Source organism: Eucyclogobius newberryi, unplaced genomic scaffold (genome assembly GCF_026437365.1).
Source record: "Eucyclogobius newberryi isolate DKJ021-1_F unplaced genomic scaffold, fEucNew1.0.hap1 SCAF_15, whole genome shotgun sequence".
Taxonomy (NCBI): domain Eukaryota; kingdom Metazoa; phylum Chordata; class Actinopteri; order Gobiiformes; family Gobiidae; genus Eucyclogobius; species Eucyclogobius newberryi.
In genome coordinates this window covers 15,367,563-15,394,084 of record NW_027315779.1, presented here as the reverse complement: position 1 = coordinate 15,394,084, position 26,522 = coordinate 15,367,563, and the positions used below count along the sequence as shown (strand labels likewise).

The 26,522-nt window shown below is 38.5% G+C and overlaps 5 protein-coding genes across 8 annotated transcripts; 4 read left to right on the top strand and 1 right to left on the bottom strand.

Annotated features, from left to right (window-relative positions):
- The first annotated feature begins 1,925 nt into the window (after positions 1 to 1,925).
- LOC140360815 (uncharacterized) lies at positions 1,926 to 7,458 on the top strand. The gene is made up of 8 exons (XM_072446221.1): positions 1,926 to 2,028; positions 3,113 to 3,179; positions 3,256 to 3,891; positions 4,182 to 4,829; positions 6,329 to 6,435; positions 6,512 to 6,681; positions 6,773 to 6,899; positions 6,982 to 7,458. Exons 2-7 carry the CDS (start codon positions 3,139 to 3,141, stop codon positions 6,887 to 6,889), a joined length of 1,719 nt encoding a protein of 572 aa, XP_072302322.1. The 5' UTR covers positions 1,926 to 2,028; positions 3,113 to 3,138; the 3' UTR covers positions 6,890 to 6,899; positions 6,982 to 7,458.
- Positions 7,459 to 7,907: 449 nt separating this feature from the next.
- Positions 7,908 to 10,041, top strand: LOC140360814 (SH3 domain-containing kinase-binding protein 1). 2 transcript variants are annotated; one of them, XM_072446220.1, is made up of 5 exons: positions 7,908 to 8,060; positions 8,921 to 8,992; positions 9,161 to 9,288; positions 9,846 to 9,909; positions 9,988 to 10,041. In XM_072446220.1, exons 2-5 carry the CDS (start codon positions 8,927 to 8,929, stop codon positions 10,024 to 10,026), a joined length of 297 nt encoding a protein of 98 aa, XP_072302321.1. In that variant the 5' UTR covers positions 7,908 to 8,060; positions 8,921 to 8,926; the 3' UTR covers positions 10,027 to 10,041. The 2 variants fall into 2 exon arrangements, with proteins under 2 accessions (XP_072302321.1, XP_072302320.1); XM_072446219.1 differs by having other exon boundaries at positions 9,062 to 9,288.
- Positions 10,042 to 10,137: 96 nt separating this feature from the next.
- On the bottom strand, positions 10,138 to 13,994 carry LOC140360813 (lipase member H-like). 2 transcript variants are annotated; one of them, XM_072446217.1, is made up of 12 exons: positions 13,886 to 13,985; positions 13,771 to 13,815; positions 13,245 to 13,329; positions 12,329 to 12,699; positions 12,148 to 12,256; positions 11,973 to 12,074; positions 11,812 to 11,901; positions 11,541 to 11,708; positions 11,353 to 11,442; positions 11,169 to 11,277; positions 10,609 to 10,785; positions 10,138 to 10,536 (listed from the first exon to the last, which is right to left on the bottom strand). In XM_072446217.1, exons 3-12 carry the CDS (start codon positions 13,300 to 13,302, stop codon positions 10,452 to 10,454), a joined length of 1,359 nt encoding a protein of 452 aa, XP_072302318.1. In that variant the 5' UTR covers positions 13,303 to 13,329; positions 13,771 to 13,815; positions 13,886 to 13,985; the 3' UTR covers positions 10,138 to 10,451. The 2 variants fall into 2 exon arrangements, with proteins under 2 accessions (XP_072302318.1, XP_072302317.1); XM_072446216.1 differs by lacking the exon at positions 13,771 to 13,815 and having other exon boundaries at positions 13,886 to 13,994.
- Positions 13,995 to 15,835: 1,841 nt separating this feature from the next.
- On the top strand, positions 15,836 to 18,633 carry LOC140360812 (choline-phosphate cytidylyltransferase B-like). Its single transcript, XM_072446215.1, has 8 exons — positions 15,836 to 16,021; positions 16,898 to 16,997; positions 17,125 to 17,241; positions 17,323 to 17,474; positions 17,555 to 17,633; positions 17,721 to 17,863; positions 17,941 to 18,129; positions 18,346 to 18,633. Exons 1-8 carry the CDS (start codon positions 15,938 to 15,940, stop codon positions 18,580 to 18,582), a joined length of 1,101 nt encoding a protein of 366 aa, XP_072302316.1. The 5' UTR covers positions 15,836 to 15,937; the 3' UTR covers positions 18,583 to 18,633.
- A 1,079-nt stretch (positions 18,634 to 19,712) lies between these two features.
- On the top strand, positions 19,713 to 25,083 carry LOC140360810 (palmitoyltransferase ZDHHC20-A-like). Of its 2 annotated transcripts, XM_072446213.1 has the most exons (13): positions 19,713 to 19,847; positions 21,675 to 21,701; positions 21,811 to 21,905; positions 21,989 to 22,109; positions 22,977 to 23,046; positions 23,157 to 23,189; positions 23,278 to 23,398; positions 23,861 to 23,993; positions 24,099 to 24,225; positions 24,300 to 24,386; positions 24,459 to 24,538; positions 24,868 to 24,904; positions 24,982 to 25,083. In XM_072446213.1, coding segments are annotated over exons 1-13 (1,050 nt in total). In that variant the 5' UTR covers positions 19,713 to 19,729; the 3' UTR covers positions 24,983 to 25,083. The 2 variants fall into 2 exon arrangements, with proteins under 2 accessions (XP_072302314.1, XP_072302315.1); XM_072446214.1 differs by lacking the exon at positions 24,982 to 25,083 and having other exon boundaries at positions 24,868 to 24,905.
- The last annotated feature ends 1,439 nt before the right edge of the window (positions 25,084 to 26,522 follow it).

Sequence of the window (26,522 nt, the reverse complement as noted above, 5' to 3'; positions counted from 1 at the left end):
CTTCATTCCAGGGAGACTCTTCTTCATCTTCCTCTCCTTCTTTGACGTTCGGTGCTTCCATTGTACAGCTTTATTCTTTAGGCTTCATTCTATAGGCTTTAATATTTCCACTGATGTCGCTGCTTGGTAGCCGTGCGTCTACGAGACTGGGCGAGGACAGGAGACCACCCCCACCCCCATCTCGTCACTCTGATCACTCTGACTCCCCAAAAGCAGACCCCCATCACTCCGACTCCCATTTAGCGCCTTTAGCCTGTTTTCTATATCTGCCCAATCAAGCCCCTTTGTTCCAAGGAATCTCCCTGCAGCTTTAGCAATGATCCTGATCCTTTCAGTTCTACTTTGAGTCTGAGCAGCACAGTTTACAACATCCACCATAAAGAGTACAAAATCCTCTCTATCCACAACCAGGGTATTCTCATTAATTCTGGAACCTGCACACTTGGGACCTCCACACTTGAAACTTTCACACTTCTGGGGAGCCACGCTGGCCTTTCTCATTTCGCCCTGGCTGGGAGCAGCGCTGGCTCCTCTCTCTGTATTTACTCTAAACTCGTTACTTGAAACTTTCTTGACTGCATCTGCATAGGATATACCTTGAGAGACCTATATTTTATGCACCTCAGCAGCTCTCTTGCTAAACCTGCATCCCCCGTAGGCAGAGCTATGTTCTTCCCCACAGTTACAGCACTTCAGTTTTGCTCCCACGTCACACTTCCCATACTCGTGATCTCCTGCACATTTACCACATCTTTGCCTCCCTCTACAGACCGCTGCAATATGCCCAAAGCGCTGGCACTTAAAGCAACGCAGGGGCGGTGGAACATATGGCCTAACGCTATAGCACATGTATCCAATGAACACCTTACTAGGCAGGCACCTCCACGGCTACCAAGCAACGACATCAGTGGAAATATCAAAGGCTAAAGAATGAAGCCTAAAGAATAAAGCTGTACGGCGGAAGCACCGAACATCACAGAAGGAGAGGAAGATGAAGAGTCAGACCTGGAATAAAGCCAATCGGACTCTGAAAACTGAAGTTGAAAGAATAAAGTCTGGCGGTAATGCAACGCTTGGATGCCAACCGCCATAAAACAACAACAACGCAGCTTCCAATTATTTCAGAAAAATATCGTTCCCTAGTTCTACATAAAATGAGGTTGTACATGTTCATCTTCTCTCTGTAAATCTCTTTTTGAACCTGGAGCTTTGACTTGCGCCATTTCCTTTCGGCCCAGCGCACTCCCTTTTCTGTGTTCTGACCGAATCATCATTTCTCCATGGCGCCTTCTGCTTATTTTTTAACCATTTTAGCCTTCTTTAGGCCATGTTCAATGGTGTCTAGAACATTCAAAACACAAGATGTAACAGAGTTCAACACATCATTTACATTAGAACATGAGACATTTTCAAAGTTTATCATTTCCAACAGTGCACCTGTGCCATCATTTGTGTCTCCTCTGAACAACTGCAGGACCAGCCGGTGGTTTGGGAAAAACAGATGTGTACCGTCCAGTCGAATTGAGAAGGCCTGAACTGATGGTTAAATTAGTTTGTATTGCTTCCATTCCGTGTCATTCAACCAACGACAGAGCTAAGAAAGAACAGCTAAAGACGTACAACTACAGAAGACGTACAACTACGGAAGACGGTAGGTGGCGGTATGGTAACACTTGAATAACATCTGCAATAAAACACCTAAGAAGAATTACCATTTTATCTGTATACAGTAATCACTGTTACCAGCTCATTAGCTCATTGGCATAGCTGTTTTCCATACATTTGTAAAATACACATTTAGAATAGTTCAATAGCACATTCATTCATATATTGATTAGATCGATTAGCTCTACATCCACACGCTGCAGTTCATACTCCAGGCCAACAGAGGGCACATGTTGATTTGAATGCTGAAAGGGGCCGTGCGTGACGTAGGACGTACGTGCTGTGGCTTTTCCGACCATTCGACAAACCAGAGCAGCTGAAGTTGGCAGTGTAGCACTTCTCTCGACATATTTTTCGTTTTTGGTGAGTTTCTTTCTTAAACGGTTCGTTGTAGCTGCTTGTTACTGTGTGCAGTCAGAGTTTGAAGTGTGTGTTGTCGTGTATCTGCGAGTTGACAAAGTCTTATTATGTTAGTTTCGGTCAAATGCAGCGCTAGGCCCATCCTGTAAAATGGAGGCGCGCCCCAAATAACATTTTAGATTGGTGTTTGTGTGTCTTTTGAGTACGGACACGTATTCATCTTGTATTGAAGCTGTCTCGGTTTCAGTTTGTCGTACATACAAATACAAAAGTACAAAAAGCTATTTGTACGTTGGCTGTGGTTTTCCAAAAATAGAACCGTGAGCTTTCCAAATGTCTCCAGGTTGTTTAAAGGTTCTAGCATTACGATGTAACTATTAACATTTAAAGGGTAGAGTAGTTAAAACGCCTACAGTGTTTATTTGTGTTTATTAAGATTGTTAATGTGTCATAACATGAAATGGCCCTCGGGCCTCTGAAACATTTAGTTTATTGTTACATTGTATTCAAACCTTTAAAGTGCGTGTGACAGGTTTTTACATGTTTCTCATTTAGACTTTATTTACTGTGTTTTATACCTGTTGTACATATGACTTATAGTTTTACACCAATTGAGCACGTATTTGTGGAGAAAACGTTGGGAAATCTGTAGAAAATGACAGGAAGTGACATCACACGAGGGACACTCGTTCCAGTCAACGTGTATGCATAATTTACACAGAGGCGTTTTTTTTTTAATTCAGCAAAATAAAGGTGCTCTCATTTATTTATTTGTCAAATAAAGACATTGACATTAGTGAGTTGAGGTAGATGAGTTTTGTCCAGTGTTTGCTGGGTTATATCCTAGTGTGATAGCATAATAGTTAAATTATAAACCTAAAAAGGTTAATGTTTATCTTAACTGCATGTTAGTTCAATGAGTCATCCAACCTGTCATCAACACTTTAATCTTAGACTGATAACATGCGGATACGCTGATCCTTTGCCAACAATGATCTTTTGTCATACTTTTTTTTCATAACACAGTTCACGTTGGACGGTGATATGTATGTGGTATCTAATCAGTTGAATGTTTTTGTATTTTTAGCCACCTCGCATATTTCAACTCCAAAGATGGTGCGACCTCATTTTGGGCCACCACGCCTGAAACCCAGGTAAGTCATTACATTCATGCTATTACATTTATCCTACTCATCTACTTAATTAAACTGGATGTGTTGCTGTGTTCAGACCCTTCAGAGACGACAATGGCATGGGATCATCAAGTGACAATAATTACAGGTCCCGAAGAGAGGACCATGACTTCCATGGAAAGCCCCCTCCTCCTCACTGGAAAGAGTCCAGAGGTAGAGGCCGGCCCCCAATGGCGAAAAGGGTCCCCCCTGTGGGAGAGCCCAGAGAGTCGCGTTTCAACAGCTGGAGGTCTTCAAATGAGGATTCCTATCGTTCTTACCCTTCTAAAATGGAGCCACATCACCAGAGGAGACCCTCTCCTTCCAGGCCAAACCGGTCTCCCCATGGCCCACATCACTCACGCAGCCCGCAATACACCCGCAGCCCGGCACACAGAAGCCCACCTTTTCACAGTCACCCACCCCCTGGTCACAGGTCACCGTCACCCAGACATTTTCACAGCCACCCAGAGGACAGGAGGCCTGGCCCTCCCCCGCCCTTCAGAGGGTCGTTTAGAGGAAAGCGCCACCCTGGATTTTCTCACCCAGAGCAGAGGAATCGAGACCCTCCTGGCAACTACAGAGAAAGACCCTATGAGCCCCCACATACGAAGCGCTGGAATGGGGCTGGAGCGTTTGCTCATCCTCACAATGACAAGAATCCCAGAGAGTTTCATGGCCGAGGTCCAGAGAGGTACAGAAGTCATGCTGGGGCTTCAGCTGGGTAACACTACTAAGTGGGCCCTCCAGTCTTGTTTCTTAATGAAATTTCTTCCCTGTCCCAACTCATTATAGTAACGGGTTAATGTGGGGATCTTTGCAATGATGATTGCAAATCTATGCTGCTCAGAATATACTTCTGCTAATGCATTATGTGATAACATAAAAAGAGGGTGGATTAAAATAATGGTTAAAGTTCCACATCCCAATAACATGGCAACGGAGCGTCCAATGTAACCATGTCTGTGTTTGATGGATATGCAGGTGGGCTGAGCATGACCCCAGACGGCAGCGCGGACCAATGGAGAGGCAGCACAGCAGATCCCACAGTAGAGAGCGGGCACAAGATGCACATTCTCACCCACCTCCATTCAGACCGGCATCATGGAAAGGAGCACCCCCACAGTCACTCTCTCATGAAAGGCATATGCCAGTGCCACGCAAGAGGATATCAGATGTCTACCAGCAACCTTCAGACCATGCCATAGTGCATGACCACCCAAAACATCTCAGAAGAGAGAGACCTCAGCTCATGAACATGCCCAGACCTCTGGGTCCAAGGCCTTTTGGCCCTAGGCCTTTTGGTTCCAGGCCATTTGGTCCCAGACCCTTTGGGACAAGGCCATTTGGTCGACCTATGTCTCTCAGAGACAAAAGTTTCCTGATCAAGAGCAGACAAATGAGAGCGGAGTCTCTGATGAAGCTGAGATTGCCACCATCGTTCAAAGCCAGAGCCAGCTTCAGCACGGTCCTTGCTTTGAGGAAGAAGAGATTCGAATCTGGCGCTGCACCCCTGAGAAAACAAGAGACGAGACCCAAACACTCACCCATCAAGACCGAAGACAATGATAGCTCATCCTCCTCAGACTCAAAAGAACAGGTGGAGTCTCGACGGTCCGTGAACTCGCACAGGTACGGTATTTCCCTATTCGCTCTGTCCGCAGGGGCTTGATGATGATGGTTGAAAAAGAATGGAGAATGGAGATATTTGAGCTTTATGTGCCACGATGCATCGGTCTGTGAAAGTGCCTCTTATCACCGTGTTATCCCTATATGAATATTGAAAGAAGTGGAATGACCTGAAGTAAAGTTTGTGCAAAATGTTTGTAAAGAAACCTCAAATATAAAGCCATATGATGGATGGTGAGATGCAACGCTCGGAGAGCAATCACAGAAAATGAAAGAAGATGGAACTTCTTCTTGAGCCTCAACATAAATTTCAACCTAAACAAGTGTCTAGACTCCAAATCAAAAACTGCACATGTTCCTGTGGAAACTGGTGACAAAATATCAATACAAAATGATGAAGAAACCAGGCAAATGGGACACAGAAGACAAAGATGGTTAACATACGTTTATTTGAACACTTAACATTCGAAAACCTCCAACATTAAGTCATGTAAATTGCCCATATATTCGGCGAAACAACAATTTTAAGAGTGTGCTGTACCGTAAATTTAAACGACATGCCCTGTGGCCAATTCAGAGAAACGCACCGTTTAAATGTGCGTTGGAAAGCCCTGCAAACGTGAAAGCTGCAGCAGATCTTGACTGGTTAAAGCTGTGATGCACTTTATAAGAGGCGCTCTGAACAACAACATGGCCTAAATGGTTATGCGTTGGTGCATAAGGACGCAACCTGGATGAAGTTTTGGTTTTGCGCGGAATCGTGCCTGTGACCACTGGCTCCAAGATCCCTCCCATTGCGGTCTAAAATGTTGGGGTGAAGGTGTTATGAAGATTACACGATGAGAAGAATATATTCTGTACCATTCAACCTTTTTGATGTCTAAAATGAGTTTTGGATTGGGAGAAAAACAAGGCAGTGCATATTGTTAAGTTGGACATGTTTGCCCCTCATCTATTGGCGACGGCATCCTGATATTCAGAGAAATCGTAGTCCCGGCTTGAGACTCCAACCACAATCAACGGGCTTCAGAATGATCTCTACATTAAAACTCCAGCAAGATGTGCCCCATTAAAAAAATAAATACAAATAACATCTTCAATGATGCATGGATCAAAATCTGCTTTCACAAGAAGGATTTGAAAAGGACGAAATTAAGTACTACCATGTCATTTATTCACCAACACAACGTCGAGTGTGGCATCACAGGGAAAATCATTTTAAAGAAAGATGAGAAGATCTGTGCCTGGCAACATCTAGACATATATCATTTGTGCCACTGAAGAATTACAACAAAATGTAACAGAAGAAAGCTCAGGGTCAAAATAGGATAAGGAGCAAGGACAGACCATGGTTTTGTAAGTACCCAAGCTGTCTTTATGCCTTCATTCTTGAAGAGTTGATGGATGTTTTTATTGTGTTCTGACTGATGTTTTCTAAAGAAAGAACGGGTCAATGTACTACCAGGTTCTCCTTAATACTCGGGTCATTGTTCTTTCCTCAGATCCTCCCCTCCCAAAGATGACCTTGTTGTTTTGTCCCAGTGGGAATCTGGAGCAGGGTCCTCTTCAAAGGACCTTTCTCCTTCACGGAATCACAACCTCGGAACTGGTCAGTAAAATTATGCTAATTTTCAGGGGGAAAACAAATTTTAATTTCACATCACATGATTTTTTTTCTGTTGTAGAAAGGAATTCAGGAGCAGAAAATGCATCAACTAGCCGATTCAACAAACCACATTTTACAAGGTCGTTTGAAGAGCGTAATCATCCCTATCAGTACTGCAGGCCGGACAAACCAGATGTGTTCTTCAGAAGGCCATTTCATGCTGGTCCAAGAAGACCTGGCCCACCAATGGTATGTTCCACCGCTTACATTTTTCAGTATCTTTTAGATTCGGGGTGAATTGTTTTGGGGAATTAAACTATTTATTTGATTTTTTTTCCAGGACCGTTTCCAGAGACCGGCATTTCGAAAAAGTCTTAGTATTGTGTCCAAATATCGTAACTTGAGAGTGATGCGTCAGCGTGGGTCGTACAGCCGAGGTCCTGACCAGCGATGGTGAGCCAGTCGTGGTAAGTGCAACGTTCAGGAGGTTGAACATACTTTTACATTCAGTCCCAACTGTGACATTTAGGACATATTTGTCTTTTACAGGTCCCATTGAACAACGGACCTAGTTTGCTGTGAACACCGTTTTCTACATTTCCTACCTGTCTATAGTAGACGCTAAGTGCTGCTAATGTGTTTTAAGTTGATCTTTTTAAAGACTCACAAAGCCCTTGTTTTAGTTTGACAAAAAGGACATTGCTCTTTCCTTGTCCACTTTTTAATTGACGTACCCTAATCCTTGAGATTAGCTTAACGTGATGTGTTTTTGACAGTGTTTTTCATGGGTATTTCGTGCTTAGCAGTGTTTTGTTCAGCAGTTACAAGCAAGTATCTGTGTCAAATGTATATCTTTTAATACTTGGGGCTAAGATCTGGTCATAGGTGGTGCTATCGGCCATTACCGTCATGTTGCCATGCAAAACAGTAATAATGATGTAAATAGAATTCTCATCTCATTATTTTGATTACTTTTTGAAGAAGGTGCTTTTCAGTCAATATGAATAAATAAGTGTGGAAAAGTCATTACTTGTGATGGGCTTCTTTTGAGTCTTATTTTTAACATGGATCTGTACTTTCATGGTGTTTCACACGTTAGAGCTCATGAAAGATGGGTTTGATAAGTCATTTATTCAGTTGAGCACATATTAATAAATGTTTAACAGCCAACCATTTCACCGGCCTACAGTGAACGATAGTCACGATGAATGTACCACCTGATTGCTGACGCGCTACCTGCCTTGTTTCTATGAAGATTATTTCTTTGAAATGTCCCACAGTATTAAACATATCCATCTTGCAATTAATCAAAAATCAATCTGAAAATCATGCCATATTACTGCGAGTTGGCCCACCACTCCATAGATGAGTTTAATGCCACACTGCTGAACATTCCAGGCAAAGAATGCAATATCTCCACCAAAAAAGGGACGCAGTGCACCTTTAAGCTTGGCATTTCAAACAAAAGTCTGCCCAGACATTTGCTCTGAGGCGCTGCTCTGACTGTGCTAAACTTAGCAGTGACAGCAGCAGCACTGCTTCAACACCAGTCTACAATCTGCTACAATGGAAGGTGTCGAGTTTCCTCACATGGGACAGTTTCTCATCGGGAAAGCTGCAAAAACAAGGTGAGGGCCTCATCCTTAGCTCGTTATAACCTGTTAATTGGTTTAATGAGCACTAGAACTGTGTCCATGTCTGTCAGTGCTTGTTAGTTGGGGAATTGTAGCAACCCATTTGTTCTCTGACTGCAACTTCCAAGATAGAAACAGCTGTCTTTGAAATGGCATCTAAACTTAGCTCCTTTTCATTATATAAGATTAAATAAAATGTTGCCATCATATAGGACAAATAGACCAATTGAGAGAACAGGCAGTTATATTGTTGTATACATCTTTAGCGCAGTGAGGTGCTGTCGTTTGTTGTAGTGTTGGAGGCTCCTCATGTTCGTTAGGTCAGAGTCTCCGCGTCTTGTAGTCCTCTGTGTGTCTTTGATGGGCAACTATAGCTCAGTCCTCATTCCGGGTAAGCCTCTCTACAACTATAATTCAAAAAAAAGCTGTGAAAAAAACAACTGACCTGTCCTTTTTTTATTTTAAAGATACCGAAGAATTTGAGTCTATTGTGTCTTTAGTGACAGAAACGAAATGAGTCCAGCAGTTTACTGTCCGAGCTACAGACACTGGGAAGTATTCAGAACAGCCTAGTCTACTAATATGCATTTTTATCATCAACATGCCCTCACTTCTCGCTTAAATGTCATTTCTTCATTCATGGTACAGTAACAAATGGGAGTTTTGTTTTGGCCTGTGTCCTTGAGATAATTTTAACTCCTCTGGGCTTTCTCAGATGACCACAAGCTCATGGAAACCCAAGATAACTTTGCTGTGACTGCCTCTCTCCAAAGCTTTACACTATTATGACACAAGCAATGTTAACCTTCAATCAAATTCAGATGTATCAGAGATCTTGGGCTCTTGTCTTACAGGTGAATATGGAATCGGAGAGAAGAAATAACCAATGTGTAGATGAAGATTCGAGAAAGGAAACCTCTGACGCTGTAAGTCAAACGGCACAGCAGGTATAAAGTAATGTCTGCTGTGATGAACGTTTATTTTTCATCTACTAGTCGTTATTAGGAGCATCGAAAGCCGAGACCTCATCATCCGGTTCAGACGAGTCCCTCTCCTCTCTGCTTCCTAAAGCCTTGTCCGCTGTCCTCCATCAGGCACTTCCTCCTGGACATAACAGGAACCCTCCCACCAGTGAAAACACCTCACCACTGAACCTTGAGCAGCTTCAGAATGAGCTGACAGTTCTGAGAGGGCAGTTTGAGCAGATGAAGGCCCAACACAAGTAAGTCAAATCCATACACATACCATATTACACTTACTTATACATGTTATAATGACGCATCTGTGGTGGCAGAGTGGTTATCTTGATTCATTCTGCATTTAAATTACTTCTTTACCAAGTTTAGCAGCCAGCACAATCAACATTGTGCAGAAAGAATACCAGTACATACAAATCATTCTCAAGAAAAACAACATTCTCAATCACTACACTTTTTACAACATTGTTTTTGTCCCGAAGGCTTTATTAGACAGGGCAGTATATATGAAATGGGGATGAGACTGAGGCAGGACATTGCAGCAAACTGTCGAGAACTATTTTCTTGAACTTCTCAAGTGACTGCTTCAAATTTAAGGCATTATTCCTAGACCATGGTGCAGAGTAGGAAAAAGCAGCTCTGTGAGGCAGGTAGTAAAAGGGAAAGTGAAAGGTAGTTGGGATGAGGAGCCAGTAACTACAGAGAGCAGTGAGGAGATTACTGAGGTACTTATGACGTTTCCCTAGAGTTGCTTGTACGTAAATGAGATGAAATAAATACAAGATTGTTTGTTTTTTTTTAGCAAAGAAATAAAGCTTCTAATGAACGAGCTGGATGAGGAGAAGAAAATACGTCTGACTCTGCAGGTAAGTGCATGGATACATACAAATATACAGCCTGTACTGTATTGTTTGTTTTAATTAACTGTAGCAACTATTTTGCAGATGGAGCTCAAACGCATTAAAAAGCACATGTCCAAATAAAGCAGAAAACAAGACCATAGAAGATTCATTTGTGTTATTTTTCTGTATCTCTTTCTTCCAACTTTTAAGATTTGATTTGATGTTAAACCTTTTATGTGATATTTTAAGCAAGTAAATGTGCTGCTGCTGATGCTGTTTGTGAAGACGACGTTCATTTTGATCAAAACCTGTATTTATTGTCCTAAATAATAAAAACAAACAAAGTCATCGTCTATTTTTGGCAACAATGGTGATAGATCAACAAATAATACTTCTGAATTATTACAAATAAAAAACAATGAAATACTTAAAAACTGACTTAAAAAAATATATTATCTTAAAAATTGTACATGTCACAGTTCACTGTCTAGGAATGATATGATCTACTGTATTATTGGATCGTCCTGCAGAAAGTTCTCTTAAATGTAACCCTTTTGGCGCTGTCCTTAAAAGTTGTTGTCCTCACATGGAATAGGCCTGACTGTTATCTTTTTGTTATCCTCGAGAGTAAAGTCATATCGACACAGGGGCCTGGGTGAGAGAAAGACCACTTAAACATTTTCCATCAAGGCAAAAATTATTTAATAATAAAATAAATTGTACCTCTCTTTAGTCTCCATGGGTGTCAGTCGTAGTCTCAGGACTCTGAGCTTATAAAGAGGCTTGAGGACGTTTCCAGTGGTGAAGGTGAGAGAAAGCTTATCCACTGGACCCTTAATGTCTGAATCAAAATGGGCCAACATCTTAGTTTCTGTGAACTTTTTGAACTTCGATGCCTGACTGAAACGAGTAAAAACAGCTGTTAAAGGTACTGTATGTAGCATGGCCCCTATAGCTTTAAACAACTGTTCTGCTCTCTGGCTGTTCTTATCTCCGGCTGTTCCTCTTTTGACGTATTCATTGTTCATTGTTCTTTGTTTTATGTTGTACCAAATCACCAAGACAACTCCTATGTTTGTGAATATCGTTCATTTGGCAATAAACCCTTTCTGATTCTGATTCTGATGTGTCTGTTCTGATCTCTACTTTCACTGCCTCTTTTCTGTATTGTTTCTTTATATTTTAAGACTTCTGTCATTGTAGACTTTATTTTGTGGGTTTAACACTCACCTTTCTTATTCTGATGCTTTTTAATATTGTGAGTTTATAAGAACTCAACTTACTGATCAGTGATGGCCACTGCTTCTTCGCTGCCGCTATGAAGTTTAATGGTAATGTAGCCAAAATGTACCTCCTTGTTCCATGTCATTATATGAACAGTGTAGGTTGTCACTGAGAAAGAACATTTATGTAAAATTAGAATAAAATTAAACATTAACAGAACAATTGAACACTGTTTGTACTCACTGCAAAATGGTGATTGTGGATTTGTTTTGAAGTAAGTTTTAGTTTGGCCCATCTTCAGAAGAGTATCTTTCATCTCAATTACATCATAACCTGCATTGAACACAGTGTTGTCTTTGTTAAAATAAACAAAAAATAAAGTATACATATATATATATATGTTAGAATACATGAAGTATGTATCAACAAACCAAATATGGGGCACCCAGGAGGCCCAAACTGTGAGCAGTCCAAGCATTTGCCATCCAGAAAGTCTCTGTAAGAGCTGCAGGGGAATGCCCTACTCTCACAGATCCGCTTTAAAGACTCCAGATAGAGATACACTGACCTCTGGTGGTCACATTTGAAATAGGCCGTTCCTTATTAAGGAAAAAAAAAATAAAAAAAATAAAATACTTTAATCAATAACATGACTTATAGCCTACTTTTAAATTGAAAATGCATTCAAGTGTGTGAGCATACCAGCGAAGATGGTTAGTGGACAGCCTGGCTGGTCTGTGCCACCATTAGCGTAAAAGTCTATATGACCTATGGCCTGTCTGAAGCCCAGGGCTGAAAAAACAAAGACATCATGTCAACATGAGTATGGTTATACATATGAAGAAAGGCTCTCCGGTGCAGACCATCTATATCCGTGTGAAGGACATCTACAAACTGGGCATCACTGGGATCAAGTCTCTCTTCTGGAGAGCCGCCAGTGAACAGAGGTCCTGCAGGGTCCAGGGCTGCAGAGCAAAACAGTTCACCTTTCTTTATTGTCATTCTATCAAAAATAATTATATAATGTTTCAATCATACCTGTTATTCTGCCAATTGAACCATTGAGTTTAGCGCCAGTAAAACCTGCAATATGCGCTCCAAGACTGATTCCAATGAGGTGAATAGATTCGAGAGAAACCCCATTGTTCTGAAAGTATAAATCACAATCAAGTAAAAGTGGGTCATTACTATGTGAAGGCAAACATTTGCACAATCTTACTTGCATCACTTTGACAAGTGCCGTGAGGTTTTCTCCAACTTTGAGTGTATTTTCTTTTGCTTTGACATAATTGATATTGGCTGCTCCTCTGTTCCAGTCCACAACAATGACGTTCATGTCTTTTCTTTCCAAAAGCAGCTGAGAGAATTCTCCAATCCAGACTGGAGCAGAGCCAGTGGGACGGAACCCATGAATGATGAAGGTGGTTGGACGGGACACGTTAAAATTAGGTGTGGCCGACAGGTCGGTGTGGGACATCGGCAGACCACATGACACATTTTCTCTGGTGTAGAGCAGCAGCTTTACACTGACGCTTGTTCCAAGGAAGGCATGTTTAAAGTCTAAGTCGGTAAACTCATCACACGTCTGCGCTGTAATAATAATATCACATAGTTAAATGGAGTCTGCATTATAAATACACTTTACAAAAAAACTTCTTGTTCAGAGTGACTCATGCACATATTTAATTTTATTTTATCCTGTTAAATTATTTCAGCAACACAATTCTGTACAAAAGTAATTACAAATTGTAACCTCAGTGAGTACTTGTGGGTGGAATAGTATACAAACATGTATATCTTGATTTATAAAACAAACTGAATATTAGCACATTACATAAGTCATTGTTTTTTACAAGTTATAAAATAGGTTATTGCCATATGTAACATAACTTAGAACTGAAATCAAAACTGTATTTGACTTATTGATGCCATAGTTCCCTTTTCATATTTTAGGTGATACTAACTCCAGTCTTTCTTAATGTTACTCAAACAAGTTCATCTGAATTTACACTTCTGCAAATGCTTCTTGACAATATTTCCAGAACCACAGAGGTTTATAGTTACTGAATGTGGAGAATAAACGTATGTATAGTAAACTGAAACCATGTGTTCAGATATGCAAGTGTCTTTCTTACCTTTGCATATTTGAACACTTATCAGCAGCACTGGTGTCAAATATTTCCACAGGGACATGCTTCACAAACATGGAGAGAAATGTCTCTACAAAGACACGTACAAACAAGAAAGAAAGAATTTAAGTGAAATACATCAGTCAGAACAATACAGTGGTGCAAACAACAGTTTTCCCTTTACGACAAAAATCAATAATAGCTTTTGTTAAAAGTCATGCCACAATCTTGGCCATGCCTTTAATAAATATTTGCTCTGTAATTATAGCAGCCAGCCAATATAATTAGTTATAAGAGGATACAAGAGATAAAACATGTATTCCTCTACTTGCTAGATGAAGCTGTACTGGGATATAAATAATATAAAAAAAAACAAACACAAGTAACATATCTATTAATGACAAAATGATCACACTTACATGAGAAATAAGTCGTACAGCTGTAGTTATAGTTCACAAATTGAAACTAAATGATCCTTGAACCTACAGTAGTGCACTTCTTTTGTTTTTCCTCAGAGCAAAACTGAACTAACCTTTGCTCTTTGCTTAGCCTTGAGTTTCTACTCCACTCAAGCCTCCTGTTTGTCAAGAAACTCCCTTCCTCAGTCAAGCAAAATCAACAAGAAACATACTAAACATTTCTCTTACCTGTGTTTCCTGGCTGCTCGACTTGTAAGTCAGGGTCCCTGTACAATCTGTAGTGTCTTCATAGTTTTTCAGCAGCTCTTTCTTAGAACTAGAGGAAGAAGTCTCATGTAGTATTCCCGCCCTGCATGTCCTCACAAAGAAGGCCCCACCCCTTTGTCAAAGTGCTCAAACAGGTGATTTCAGCAGTCACTCCTGAAACCGGTCAGACCACTGCAGAGCATGTTTGTGCGTTTCACTGGACTTCTGAAAATGACAACAAAAGTGAGCATTTGATGTACTTTGCCTAACCACAAAGTGCAGATCGGTTATACAATAATCAGATCCAAAATATATGACCCTCCTGCCAGTAGTTGCAGTAGTTGACGATAATGTCAGAGAAAAATGTGAGATAATCAAAGTGGAAAGTTAGTTTCTGTGGGTGTCGATACAATTTGTAATCATCAGTCATCAAAATTAGGTGTGTGAAAAGGCTCTCTATCAGACATAAGATAAGAGAAGAAGTATAAGAGATAAAATAATGCAACTTTAATAATATGCAGGCCACAGACAAATGTTCTGGGAAATTGTTTCAAAGTGTAATGAATTGGGTGACGTTTGTGTCTGTGTGAACCATCTCACCAGTGTCCTTCTCCCTGTGTCAATGAAATGAATTCTTTATTAATTAAGAACAAGAAGGATCTCTGAGCATGTCCCGCGCCTGCACAAAATGAGTAGCCTCAGAAAGGGCATGTGACAAGTCAAGCACCTCATTCCTCGTGTCTTTTGTACACTAGGGTTGTCAAATTGAAAATCAGACACTAATTAAAACTAGTGTCAAAATGAGAAAATAATTTGTTTTGATTTTTTTTTTAAACACATAAACAGGACAAATGTGACCTTTCCTGAACACATTTAAAATGATCTTGATCTTATGAGCTTTATCAGAACTAGTAAAACACCACTTGGCAACAAAGAGAATACAATTATTTTGTGTTGAAAAGTACAGTCTACTGTCCAAAAATCATTGTTCTCTTTTCTTCTTCTTATTATTAAGGTGTTTTTTTTTTTTTTTTTTTTTTTTTTTTTGTATTAAAAATTGGTATTGAAAGTCAAGCCAATAAAAACAGATTTGTTGTTTTGAGGGGAGAAGCCAATGGGTATTCAAAGTATTGAGCTGTTTGAAAATAGTAGAAGGACATTAGAGAGTAGTGACTCCACCCAGAAGTGGCTTTTCAGTTCCCCTGAAAGGGTATTTTTCTGTTTGAGGTTCGCTTTGATATATTTAAAAAATATCATTTTGTTTTTTAGTTAGTAGTTTTTATTTATTTTCAGTTCTGGTAAACTCATTCTGAACAAACTTTGCTGTTTGATACTTGACTCTATGTAGTAAGGACTCAAAACTTGAAGTAATAATGAATTAATAACAACAACTTTAAAAGTTGTCGTCTGACTTGGTTTAAGACATTTTCCGTTTATCCAAGAGGATTTGACAACAAAGGGAGTAAATAAATTTGTGTTGGGGCAATGTTAAGTGGTACCCAAAAATAATTGTTAATTTTTTTATTTCTTCACTATTTAGGAGTATATCATTAAGTAAATGAATAAGTGCTATAGCGTACACTGTGTGCACAAAGTCACTGATAGCATCAATTCCCATTACATAATAGCAAGTACAGCCCTTTGTACACTAAATACATTTAAAATACTGAGAGCAATTCATACTGTTTGGTTCCAAAGGCTGTTGAAAGGGATATAACATGTCTTATGTCGCATCATTTACTCTCCACTTATGTGAACTCCAAATGTTCAACAATGAGATTTAAATAATCATCTTAGTGTGTTGAACCAAATCAGGTTATAGTATATTTGTTGCATTTGGATTCTACCAGCTTCATTGTTTTCTCAGGAAATATGGGAAACTCTCCACACTATTGATTATCTATGCCTCAGAAGTGAACTTTGCCCACTACACGCACTCGTCACCAGGGTCAGGCCGGCGACATCAGGCTGTACTCTTAAACAGGACTGGCAGATCTCAGTGTACGGGACATTCACCGGCTGACACTGAGCACGATGGCAGGGAAAAGACGAGGCAGAAACAACAATGGCCACCAGCAGCAACAAACCGCTCAAAACCCCAGAAGACTCCCACGGAAGGTAAGTTACAGCAGAAATAGTCCTAGAAGAACACATATATATATATATATATATATATATATATATATATATGTAGCACTACAATATACCGTATTTTCTGGACTATAAGTCGCACCAGCCAAAAAATGCATAATAGAGAAGAAAAAAACATATATAAGTCGCACTGGAGTATGAAATGCAGTTGCAAGTGTGAAAATAACAAATAATATCACATATAAGCCGCTCCGGAGTATAAGTATATAAGTATAAATATAAGTACAAGTCGCACCCCGGCCAAAACTATGAAAAAAGGTGCGACTTATTGTTCGGAAAATACGGTATATATTACTACATTTCAATTACAAGAATCCTAGTTATTACACTGTTAGAGAAGTTAGGGAAGGCATTGGGCATAAAAGTAAGGTAGGAGATGATTTTTTTAAGGCAAAATATAGTCAAGTAAAGCGTACAGTGTGATGCATTATAGCCAGTGTTGAGCAATTACAACATCAGTGTAGCATTAGTTAAAAGTACAGTTTATCTCTCTCACCACCGATAAAGCATGAGTCTATGTACAATAAATATCTGCAGAAAACAAAGTCCAGGACAAATTAAAATGGTCATTGCTTTACAACTGTTATATATCTAATTTTGATTAATGGCAAAGTGAGGCCTTTGCATGCAGTGTATTATGTAGTAAGTACATTTAAAGTTAATGTGAGATGCCGGTTCATTTTACATTCTTTCTCAGAATGCAAGTCCACACATGTACCAAGAATGGGAGTGCTTTGAGGTGGAAATGCCCTTAGGTGTTGGGATGGGATTGCAAACACTATAAATTGCCTTGTCTTTTCTGTTTAAATTTGGAGGAATCACAGTTTTCTTGTGTGTTTTCAGGCGCTGAGAGAACCAGCTCCTTTTGCAAGGCCTACGGACTCTGAAGTTGAGACTTCCACTAACAAATTGACTATTGCCCAAGCTCGGAGGGGCACTCCAGGTTCATAAAATATTTATTGAACTATAGAGATACTGTTGTACACATAAGATGTGTTCAGAATGAGGGAATATAAGGGAAAATATGTCATGTATTATTTGTTTCAAATAAAATATCTGGTCATTTGTAGCAAATCGCCCTGTGCGGGTCTACGCTGATGGTATTTTTGACCTCTTTCATTCGGGACATGCTCGAGCCCTGATGCAGGCCAAGAATTTGTTCCCCAACACCCACTTAATAGTAGGAGGTACTTTTAGTTCATTAATTTAAACTTTTAATTTAAATTATATATAAACACATTTAATTGTGTATTTGATGTTTCCATTAGTCTGCAGTGACAAACTCACCCACAAATATAAAGGGTTTACTGTGATGTCAGAAGATGAACGGTACGACGCCCTCACACACTGTCGTTATGTGGATGAAGTTGTGCGGGATGCTCCCTGGACCCTCTCCACTGACTTCCTCAAATTACATAAGGTTAAAAGTATGCCCTAATAAAAATAAAACATAAAAGGGTACACATGCAGTTAGGTTTAATTTATGCAACATTTTACTAGATTGACTTTGTTGCCCATGACGACATCCCCTACACCTCTGCTGGATCAGAAGATGTGTACAAACACATCAAGGAGGCAGGTGAAGAGGCATTGTTTGTGATTCATTATATATTTTTTTAAATGCTACATGAACAAAGTCATTAAATTGTTATAATTTATATTGCAGGTATGTTTGTGGCCACTGAGCGAACAGAGGGCATCTCCACATCTGATCTCATCACAAGGATAGTTCGAAATTATGACAAATATGTCCGGCGTAACCTTCAAAGAGGCTACACAGCAAGGGAACTAAATGTTGGCTTCATCAATGTGAGAACATTTCATTTTAAAGTGCTATTTTTAAAGCATCGTCTCCGTCAGTGACTTGTAACATGTCTCTTAAACAGGAGAATAAATATCGACTTCAGAATCAGGTGGACAAGGTGAAAGAGACAGTCCGCACTGTGGAGGAGAAGTCCAAAAGCTTTGTGTATAAAGTGGAAGAGAAGAGCCATGATCTGATTCACAAGTGGGAGGAAAAATCACGTGAATTCATTTGCAACTTTTTGGAGCTTTTTGGCCCTGATGGAGCTTGGGTAACGTTAACTTTTATGATATCGTTATAAATAGTGGAAAGATTAGTTCTTCTTAATGTATTTACATACATAAAACTTCAAATGAAATCAGAATTTAGTGTATCTTTAGTGTGTTTTGCATATTTGGGGCAGAAACGTACGTCTAAGCGTGTAAATGTGGAGTCATTAAGAAGATAAACATGCTTTGACTGTACTTCTACTGTTGTCTTTGTTTAGCATGCTATTCAGGAGAGAAGTGAGCGGATGCTGCATGCGCTCTCACCGTACTCGTCACCGCGGGGATCTCCCAGCAGCAGTCCCACCAGAAGACGTTCCATCTCCCCTGACGCCTCCTCCCCGTCTCGGCCTCCCTCCTCTTCTCTCAGTGCACCTTCCTCTCCAGCCTCCTCGCGTAAAAGGGGCTCAAGATCTTCAGTCAAATCTTCCTCCACCTATGCCAGACACCTACAATAAGAATTACAAGTCTGGTGCAAGTAAAGAGTTTTGTTCTTTGTTTTTATTAACTTAATTATGAACATATAGCATGAATGTTGTTTTCTGTCACACGCATTTTGTCTTTGTATTTAAATGTCTCATCTTTATGTGAATTATTCTATCAGAAAATGAAGACCATAAGAAATAAATTAGTTTTACTTTGCCAACAGTGGTCATTTTTTTAATTGTCTGCATATTGAGTCAATTTTATATAATTTATTTGATATGATGTGGTAATGACTTTCAGATCTATTTCATAGTAAAATTATGGATGTATCAAAATAAAGCAACGGGTGTGCAAACTTATTTCATCAAAGGCTGGATTTTGAAACATGTTTTGACTCAGTGGCAATGAAGTGAATCCTTCAAAATGATAGAATAAGCCTTTATTTGTCCACAGGGTACAGAAATAAAAGAAAGCTTTAAAAAACACTCTTTGTAGAAAAACTCTTATAAACAAAACTCTTATAGACAAAATAATAATAATAGTGGCAAAAGTAAACACAAACGGGTCCATCAACGCACATACAAACTGCTTTCTGCGCGGTGCTGGCTCGTGTTATTTTTAATAGAGTTCCAAGCCAACTGAAAGTATGTGTTTTACGCTATACCGTTTTTTTTCAAGGAGAGAGAAGAGAAAGAGCCATGTTTAAAAACAACAACAACAACAACAACAACAACAACAACAACAACAACAACAACACCATCATTGACTTCAAAACCCATGGATTCAAAGTGGACAGGAATTGAAAGCATTACTACGCTTTCGGGACTTCATGCCATTGCACGGCTTCTAGTGGCATTTGCTCTGTCCTCTATTTCAAACTGTTTTCTTTCCGCTTGTTCAAAGTAACAAGTAACCGTGAATGCACAGAATCCAACATTAAATTGACAGATTACAGCATAAAGTCCTGAGAAAACCTATGGATGCCTCGCACGCGCCCGTGTGAGAGAAGATCACTAATGCGCATGCTCGGTGGGCTGCGACCTACCGGATGTAGCTAGCGGCTAAAGGCTAAACCGGTGACTCGCGAGCGCTCCTATTGGCTTAAAACAGTGGCCATGTTTCACGGCCGGCGCTTGCCATGGATCTATTATTATTATGCCCTGCTCCCGCAGATTAAAGATGGCGCCCTCTCACGCGCTGAGGTGCTGCAAACGGGCTTTAAACTGGGTGCCCGTTCTGTTTATGAATCTGGTCATTGGCTGGTCTTACTACGCTTATGTTGTGGAGCTGTGTGTCTGTGAGTAGACTTCTTTTCAGACATTTACTCGTATTATTGTGTTCATAATGTTGAGATTTCTGTAATTGATAACTTTGTCAAGCTGCTGCTGAATGGGATGTAAACTCCACTAGACTCCACCTTTAGAATTAGAATTAAAATGAAACAAACCACGTTTAACCATAGAACTATAGCATATTTTTGACATATTAAAGAAGGAAAAGCCAACAACGTATTCTTTTTGTATTCATCATAACTTATATATCGCAAACATGTTCTCTTACAGGTTGTTATTTTATTGAGGACCACAGTCTGTGCAGTTTTATGAAAAGTCATATTTTGCTCAAACACATTAATAGCAGGTATAAATATGTAATATGCAATATTTATACCTGCTTCTCGTACAGTAAAATCATCAGTGATAACGAATGAAAAATAGTAGTATTTATTATATTACTCTGTGGTGGCACATATGGACTCCTATTATATATTTTAAGTAGTATTATTATTACCGGCATTATGGTTGTTTTCATTTTATTCATTTGTTGCACTTGTTGTTATATTGTAATGTGTGAGCTACTGGGTTCAAGTAAGTTTTCCCTTGTGTATCAATAAAGTGCCTCTTGTTTATTTTATTCTGTATGTCCAGCTGTAAACAAAAAGTGTCTATAGGCACAATGTCCCTGTGTATGTGTACATTATAGTTATGTGTAAGCGCAGGAACACAAAGCTCTGTTGTAACAGGGTCAATGCTGGTCGTACCAGGCGGCTGCCGCATGGAGGGTGGCGTGAGACTATGGGGGATGTGAAGACATCAGATGAATACTCATTTGTCTTCAATTTAAAGATTATTAACAATATCCATTGTTTGGGATAACCCAAACATTTTATCTGAACTTAGGTTTTGAAGAGAAATCTATTAAATTTCATCGACTGCTTTTTTGATAAACTCTATTTGAAAGACAAGAATATAAACTCTGAAAAGCTACTTTACTCAAATTAGAGTGTTGTTGTGCTGGTGTGCCCCGGAATGTGAAGCTCAATGGGAAAATATTGAGATTAATGTTGTGTCGAGGGTTTCTGTACAGGGCTTACTGGCAGATCACAAACAGCTGATTCATTTGGAGGAAGTTAAGAAACCCTGGGTAAAATCTGTGCTTACAACATGGAAGGAGCTAGAAACAAACAACATGAACAAAGATGTTAAAATCTGTGGTTGGCTAATGACCACGGTTTTGTACCAAATAGAACTGACCAGATATTCAACGTCTGGATTACAAAAGGTATGAGGGTTTTTTACCAGATTATAAAAGATAATCACATAAAAAGCTTTGATACAGTTATGTTAAAAGAATCCTTTAACTTGGAAAAACAGCACTTCTAGGACTTCTAGGTATTTACAAATAAGGATTTATTATAACCAAAATTAACCATTATAACCCTCTGATATTTTTTTTACAAGGGGAATAAAATCTAAACTATATCAATGCATTATTAACCTGGACACCTACTCTACTGATTAAAACAAATGGGAAATGTTGTTCTGACGGACAAGGAGTGGGAAGTTATTATTATGATTTTTGTAACACTATTTTGCATAATTTCCCTCGTCAAGACCACCAGAAAGAAATCAGATTAATCACATCAGATGAAACGGTTTACATTTCAAACGGTTTACATTTCAATAATCTTATAACTTCAGAAATCAGATAATGGCCCATTTTTGCTGTGTTAGTAAACTTATATATATATATATATGTTAACTATAATGTTATAACTTTTTACATAATAGACATTATCATACATTCAGACATTCTCATCGATTCTCCTTTACTTCCTTTTGTCTAGATACAATCCCAAATAATGCAGAGAGAAGTAAGTTACACATGATTACACTGTTTTTCATGTATTTTTTTGTTTTGTTTAATAGATTAACTGTAATAAGACAACATCCTGGTCAACTTGTATTCTTATTTTTTTCCAGTCAGTTATTTGGTCATCTTCCACTTTTGCCTCATCATGTTCATCTGGTCGTACTGGAAAACCATCTGGGTAACACCAGATCAACCACCCAAAGCTGTACGTGTGTTTTCGAGTTACATATTGATTGTATTTTATTGACTGTGCTTTTGCTTACAACGGTCCTTTTTGTCTCCTGACAGTTTGGTTTGCCCAGAGCAGAGAAAGACCAGTTTGAAATAGAGGAAAGAGCAGAAGTACAGCAGGGGATTTTGAAGAAAGTGGTTAGACATTTACCTGTTTACACTCGCACTGCAGAAGGAGGTAAGCTCTAAAAACCTCAACTGTAAACACTGATTATTCAAGTTTGTACATACGCTTTATTTTTTATTTGAACCTCTGTGTAGAAGCCTCAGAGACATGTTAACATAGTCTACCCTGATATGTGGCTTCAGATGTTTATGTCTTTGTGTCAGTGACTCATGCATCTGAGGTTTCCAAACGGCTCAGGTGCAGCTTGTAATATTTCCCGTGGGACGCTGGTTCATTTACATACAGACTCCACAGTTTAAAATGCACTGGTTAATGTTTAGAATCTTTGGGAATATTATTTTTTTCAGAATAGATACAACTTACACATTTACTATCCCAGGATGATGTACTTATTTGGCCAGGCCTGAAGTAGATTCAATCAAGGTTTATGTCAAATTAAACCAGGCTTTTTAGAATTAAAACAGACTTTCTGTGGTAAGTCAAGACAAAACTGGGCTCCCTTAATCTGTTTTAATAGGGACATGTTCCTTTCTTGCTGCTTCTAGGGCTACGGCTAGACCAATCTAAATGTTTTTCTTGGTAAAAAAAACCCAAAACATAAAATTTTTGATTGAATGATATGTTTAATGAACAACACACTATTAACTCCACTTTTAAAATAAATGCTGTTTATTTATTTTTTTGCTTGGGCTCTGTAAAAAATGTATAATTAACATATAAAAGCAACGTTGATACTCAAACGGAGAAGGCGAGAAAAAAATCACTCTAAATTGAATCAAATTTCTCCAAACGACATGCTTTTACTGACTTATTGTCGATTTGATTTTAACCAATTTTCACGGTCACGATTTGATTAAAAATGTCATTTATTGCACAACCCTAATATTAAATAATTGCTGTTTTCTTTTCTGTCAATAGCAGTTCGATACTGTGATTCTTGCCAAGTCATCAAACCGGATCGCTGCCATCACTGCACCACATGCGAGAGGTGAGTGGTTTTATTGGACTTTTACGCAGACTAAATATATAGCGACTATTTAAAAATACAACAGGGTATATTAAAAAAGCACTTTCAGAATCTCTGTGTTTCTCCTGCAGGTGTGTGCTGAAAATGGACCATCACTGCCCCTGGTAAACTCTTTTGTGTCCTCTTAAGTTGTTCCGCCGTTAAAAGCTTATATCGCACTCTCTTTGATCACCTCGTCTTTGTTTTGCTCAGGGTCAATAATTGCGTTGGATTCTCGAACTACAAATATTTCCTTCTGTTCCTGGGTTACGCTTCACTTTATTGCGTCTCCATTTGTGCTACAGTAGCGCAGTATTTCATCAAATTCCTGAAGGTAGGTACAGGACTTCCTCGTTTCCACTTTGCCGCTGACACTGCAGTTTTACACCGCAGACAAATGTGGTCAAAACAAGGTCAGGAACAAGAGGCAAAAACCGCACCACTCCCGTCAGTGTGTGCGTGTCATGCGATGTGTGATGTGGCGATGCTGATGGACAGGACACAACATTCACACTGTGACCGTCACACCAGCTAATAGTGAAAAGCTAATTATATCATACTGTGGGACCGCAAAGAGTGTTTTGAACCTTTACTCTGAAGCAATCGTCAGTTGTTTTTATTCCCTTCATGTTTGCTTGCATTTTAAACAAACACTGAACAAGATGAACTATTGTGTGAGGGAAGGATGCATAAAACATTTTCTCATTTATGCTACTTGATGATGTTTTGTTCAGTGTCCAGAAACCACTCACCTACGTTCAGGTTTGTTTAATGCCACATTTGTGTATGATTTCAGAAACTGCTTCCTGACACTCACGCCAAGTTCCACATCTTATTTCTGTTCTCTGTGGCGGCTCTGTTTTTCGTGTGCATCGTTTCACTGCTCAGCTATCACTTATGGCTCGTTGGGAAGAACCGGACCACTATAGGTACTCAACAATTATTACCATTTCAGTTATTATTGTGAAATGGCATACTTGTCTCTTATTTGCTTCTTAATTGCTTCTTCTTTGTTTGTTTGTTTGTTTGTTCAGAGGCTTACAGGGCCCCAGTCTTTATCAATGGGTCAGACAAAAATGGCTTCTCTTTAGGATTCAGAAGAAATTTTGCTGAAGTCTTTGGAGTTCAACCAAAATACTGGTTTGTCCCTATCTTCTCCAGGTGAGAATAATTCATTTTTATTTGGACATTTACTGCTAGAGGGATTGTAAAGTTGGTAGCTTTGTTTTTGTCAGTCTTGGAGATGGACTCTCATTCGTTACCAGGTTGGTTCATATTGATCCTGAGCTGGCAAACAGCATCCTTCAGCAAAATGGAAAGAGGTTTGCACAATTTATTAATGAAATGTATTAGTTATACATTTTTTAAGATTCAGATTATGTAAATGGTTTTGGTTGCAGTCCTGTGGATGGTGCAGCAAACATCTGTGAGCCTGTAAATAATGTACAACATACACCGGACGATAGTAAAACAGGTATGTTTTCAATTATGATTAGTTATTTAGTTTAATTATTGGATCCCCATTCTTACTGGGGTCTAAGACATGCATTTGACAATACAAATTATATTTCTATAAAAAATCCCACAAAACACAGTTCCAATACACTACATCATAAAACATTTAGCAAAAAATGAATGTAAAACATTAGACCCATGTGTCTCTTTAACACATTTTATTGACCTGAATTAATAAGGATACTATGCCCTGAACAATTGTATTTTATTGTACAATTATTATTATTGAAGAGGTTTGGAAAAGAAGGTATTATTAGACTAATAGTTTTGTTTTATTTTGTTTTAAAGGACAAGCAGACTCGGTGGCAGTGGAGAATGAGCCATAGTGAGTAACTGGATTATTCAATGAATGAATGAATGAATGAATGAATGAATGTTGTCATTAATTGTTGTTTTGTGCAGGTTTAAGACCTACAGCTATAACTGAAGGTGATGCCTTAGTACGTCTCAGTGAGTCGTCCATGTTCCCTTGGCACATGAAAAGGTGCAGTATTCTGTACAAACAATGTACAAATGTAAAACAGTTTATCTTTGAAGGGCCAAATGATTTCAATCCAGGGTTTGTTTTTTTATGTAATTCATGAGTTGAGGAGGGACCTGAGGAAGTGTTTGTAGTATGAAGGATATAATAATGATAATTGCTAAATTAATGCAAAATGTTTACAAATCTCATAAAATCATATTTTTTCACAAACGTACTAAAATATCAGATGTTGAAATGACCTTTTCTTTAACATTCCCCTTGTCATACTAAAATGTAATTGCTGCCATCAAAATAATAATAATAATTACAATTATTATTAAAATATAATTGTAATATTTTTTTTTATAATTTCAACAGCTATAAGGTTTGTAGTTGTATTTTCTAAAATATGGTTTAATTTGTTGGACTGGATGTTTTTGTTTAAAGCTAATACTTGATAACTTTGTGCTGCAAGTTTGAGTTTTCAAACTCCCCATATACTATGACTTTATAATGTTAAGTCTTAAAGGTTTCCTGCAAAATGATCCCAATGCAGCAAATGGTTAGTTACAACTCACTTTCTAACTTTTAAAGTAAATTGTTTACATGTATTATTTTATTTTCGTGTTGTGATGCTATACTATAATTTATGCTTCTACTTTACTCTAAAAACAAAACCCTTGACCAAATTGTTGTTGCACTGTAACACTGTGAAATTAATATATATATATATATATATATATATATATATATATATATATATATATATATATATATATATATATATATATATATATATATATATATATATATAATATATATATTTAAAGTTTTATTTATCTGTATAAAATACTGTGTTTTTGTAATGATGTAATGCTTCAACAAAGAATTTGTTAAGTTCCACAATGAAGTGAAATTATTTATTTTGTGTAACGTAAATGCACTAGTTTTAACTAATGGAACTTTTGCTTCTGATTCAGAACTAATGATGGATTTTAAGTGTTTAGTTTTGTACGTTACAGCTTTTTAATGAGAAAACACAGAACAATTTCTATTTTATTTTTAATAAACCCGTAATAAATACTGCATTGTGTGGTATTCTTACTCTTGGAATCTCAGACATGTACTTCAACCTGGTGCAGTGGCAGAGTGGAGAGCACTCCATCTTCACGAAGAAGGTTCTGCACCGAGATCATTTGAGGCCTCTCCGTGTTGAGTTTGTCGTGTGTGTGTGGGTTTCCTCTGGGTATTATATTTACTCTTATCAATATAAAATATATCCAGTAAACGTTTCCTCCTGCTCAGTAGTCAACCGTAAGAACCCCAGTATCAAAAGCATATCACTTATTTCCATACGGGCATAAATTATAACAAAAAAGCAGGTTATAGATCATTGTTTTTTATTTAATGTACTCAGCATTTGTGTACATCAATATTTTTCAGTACAGAGTCCAATTAATTACTGTAGTTTACTGCATGT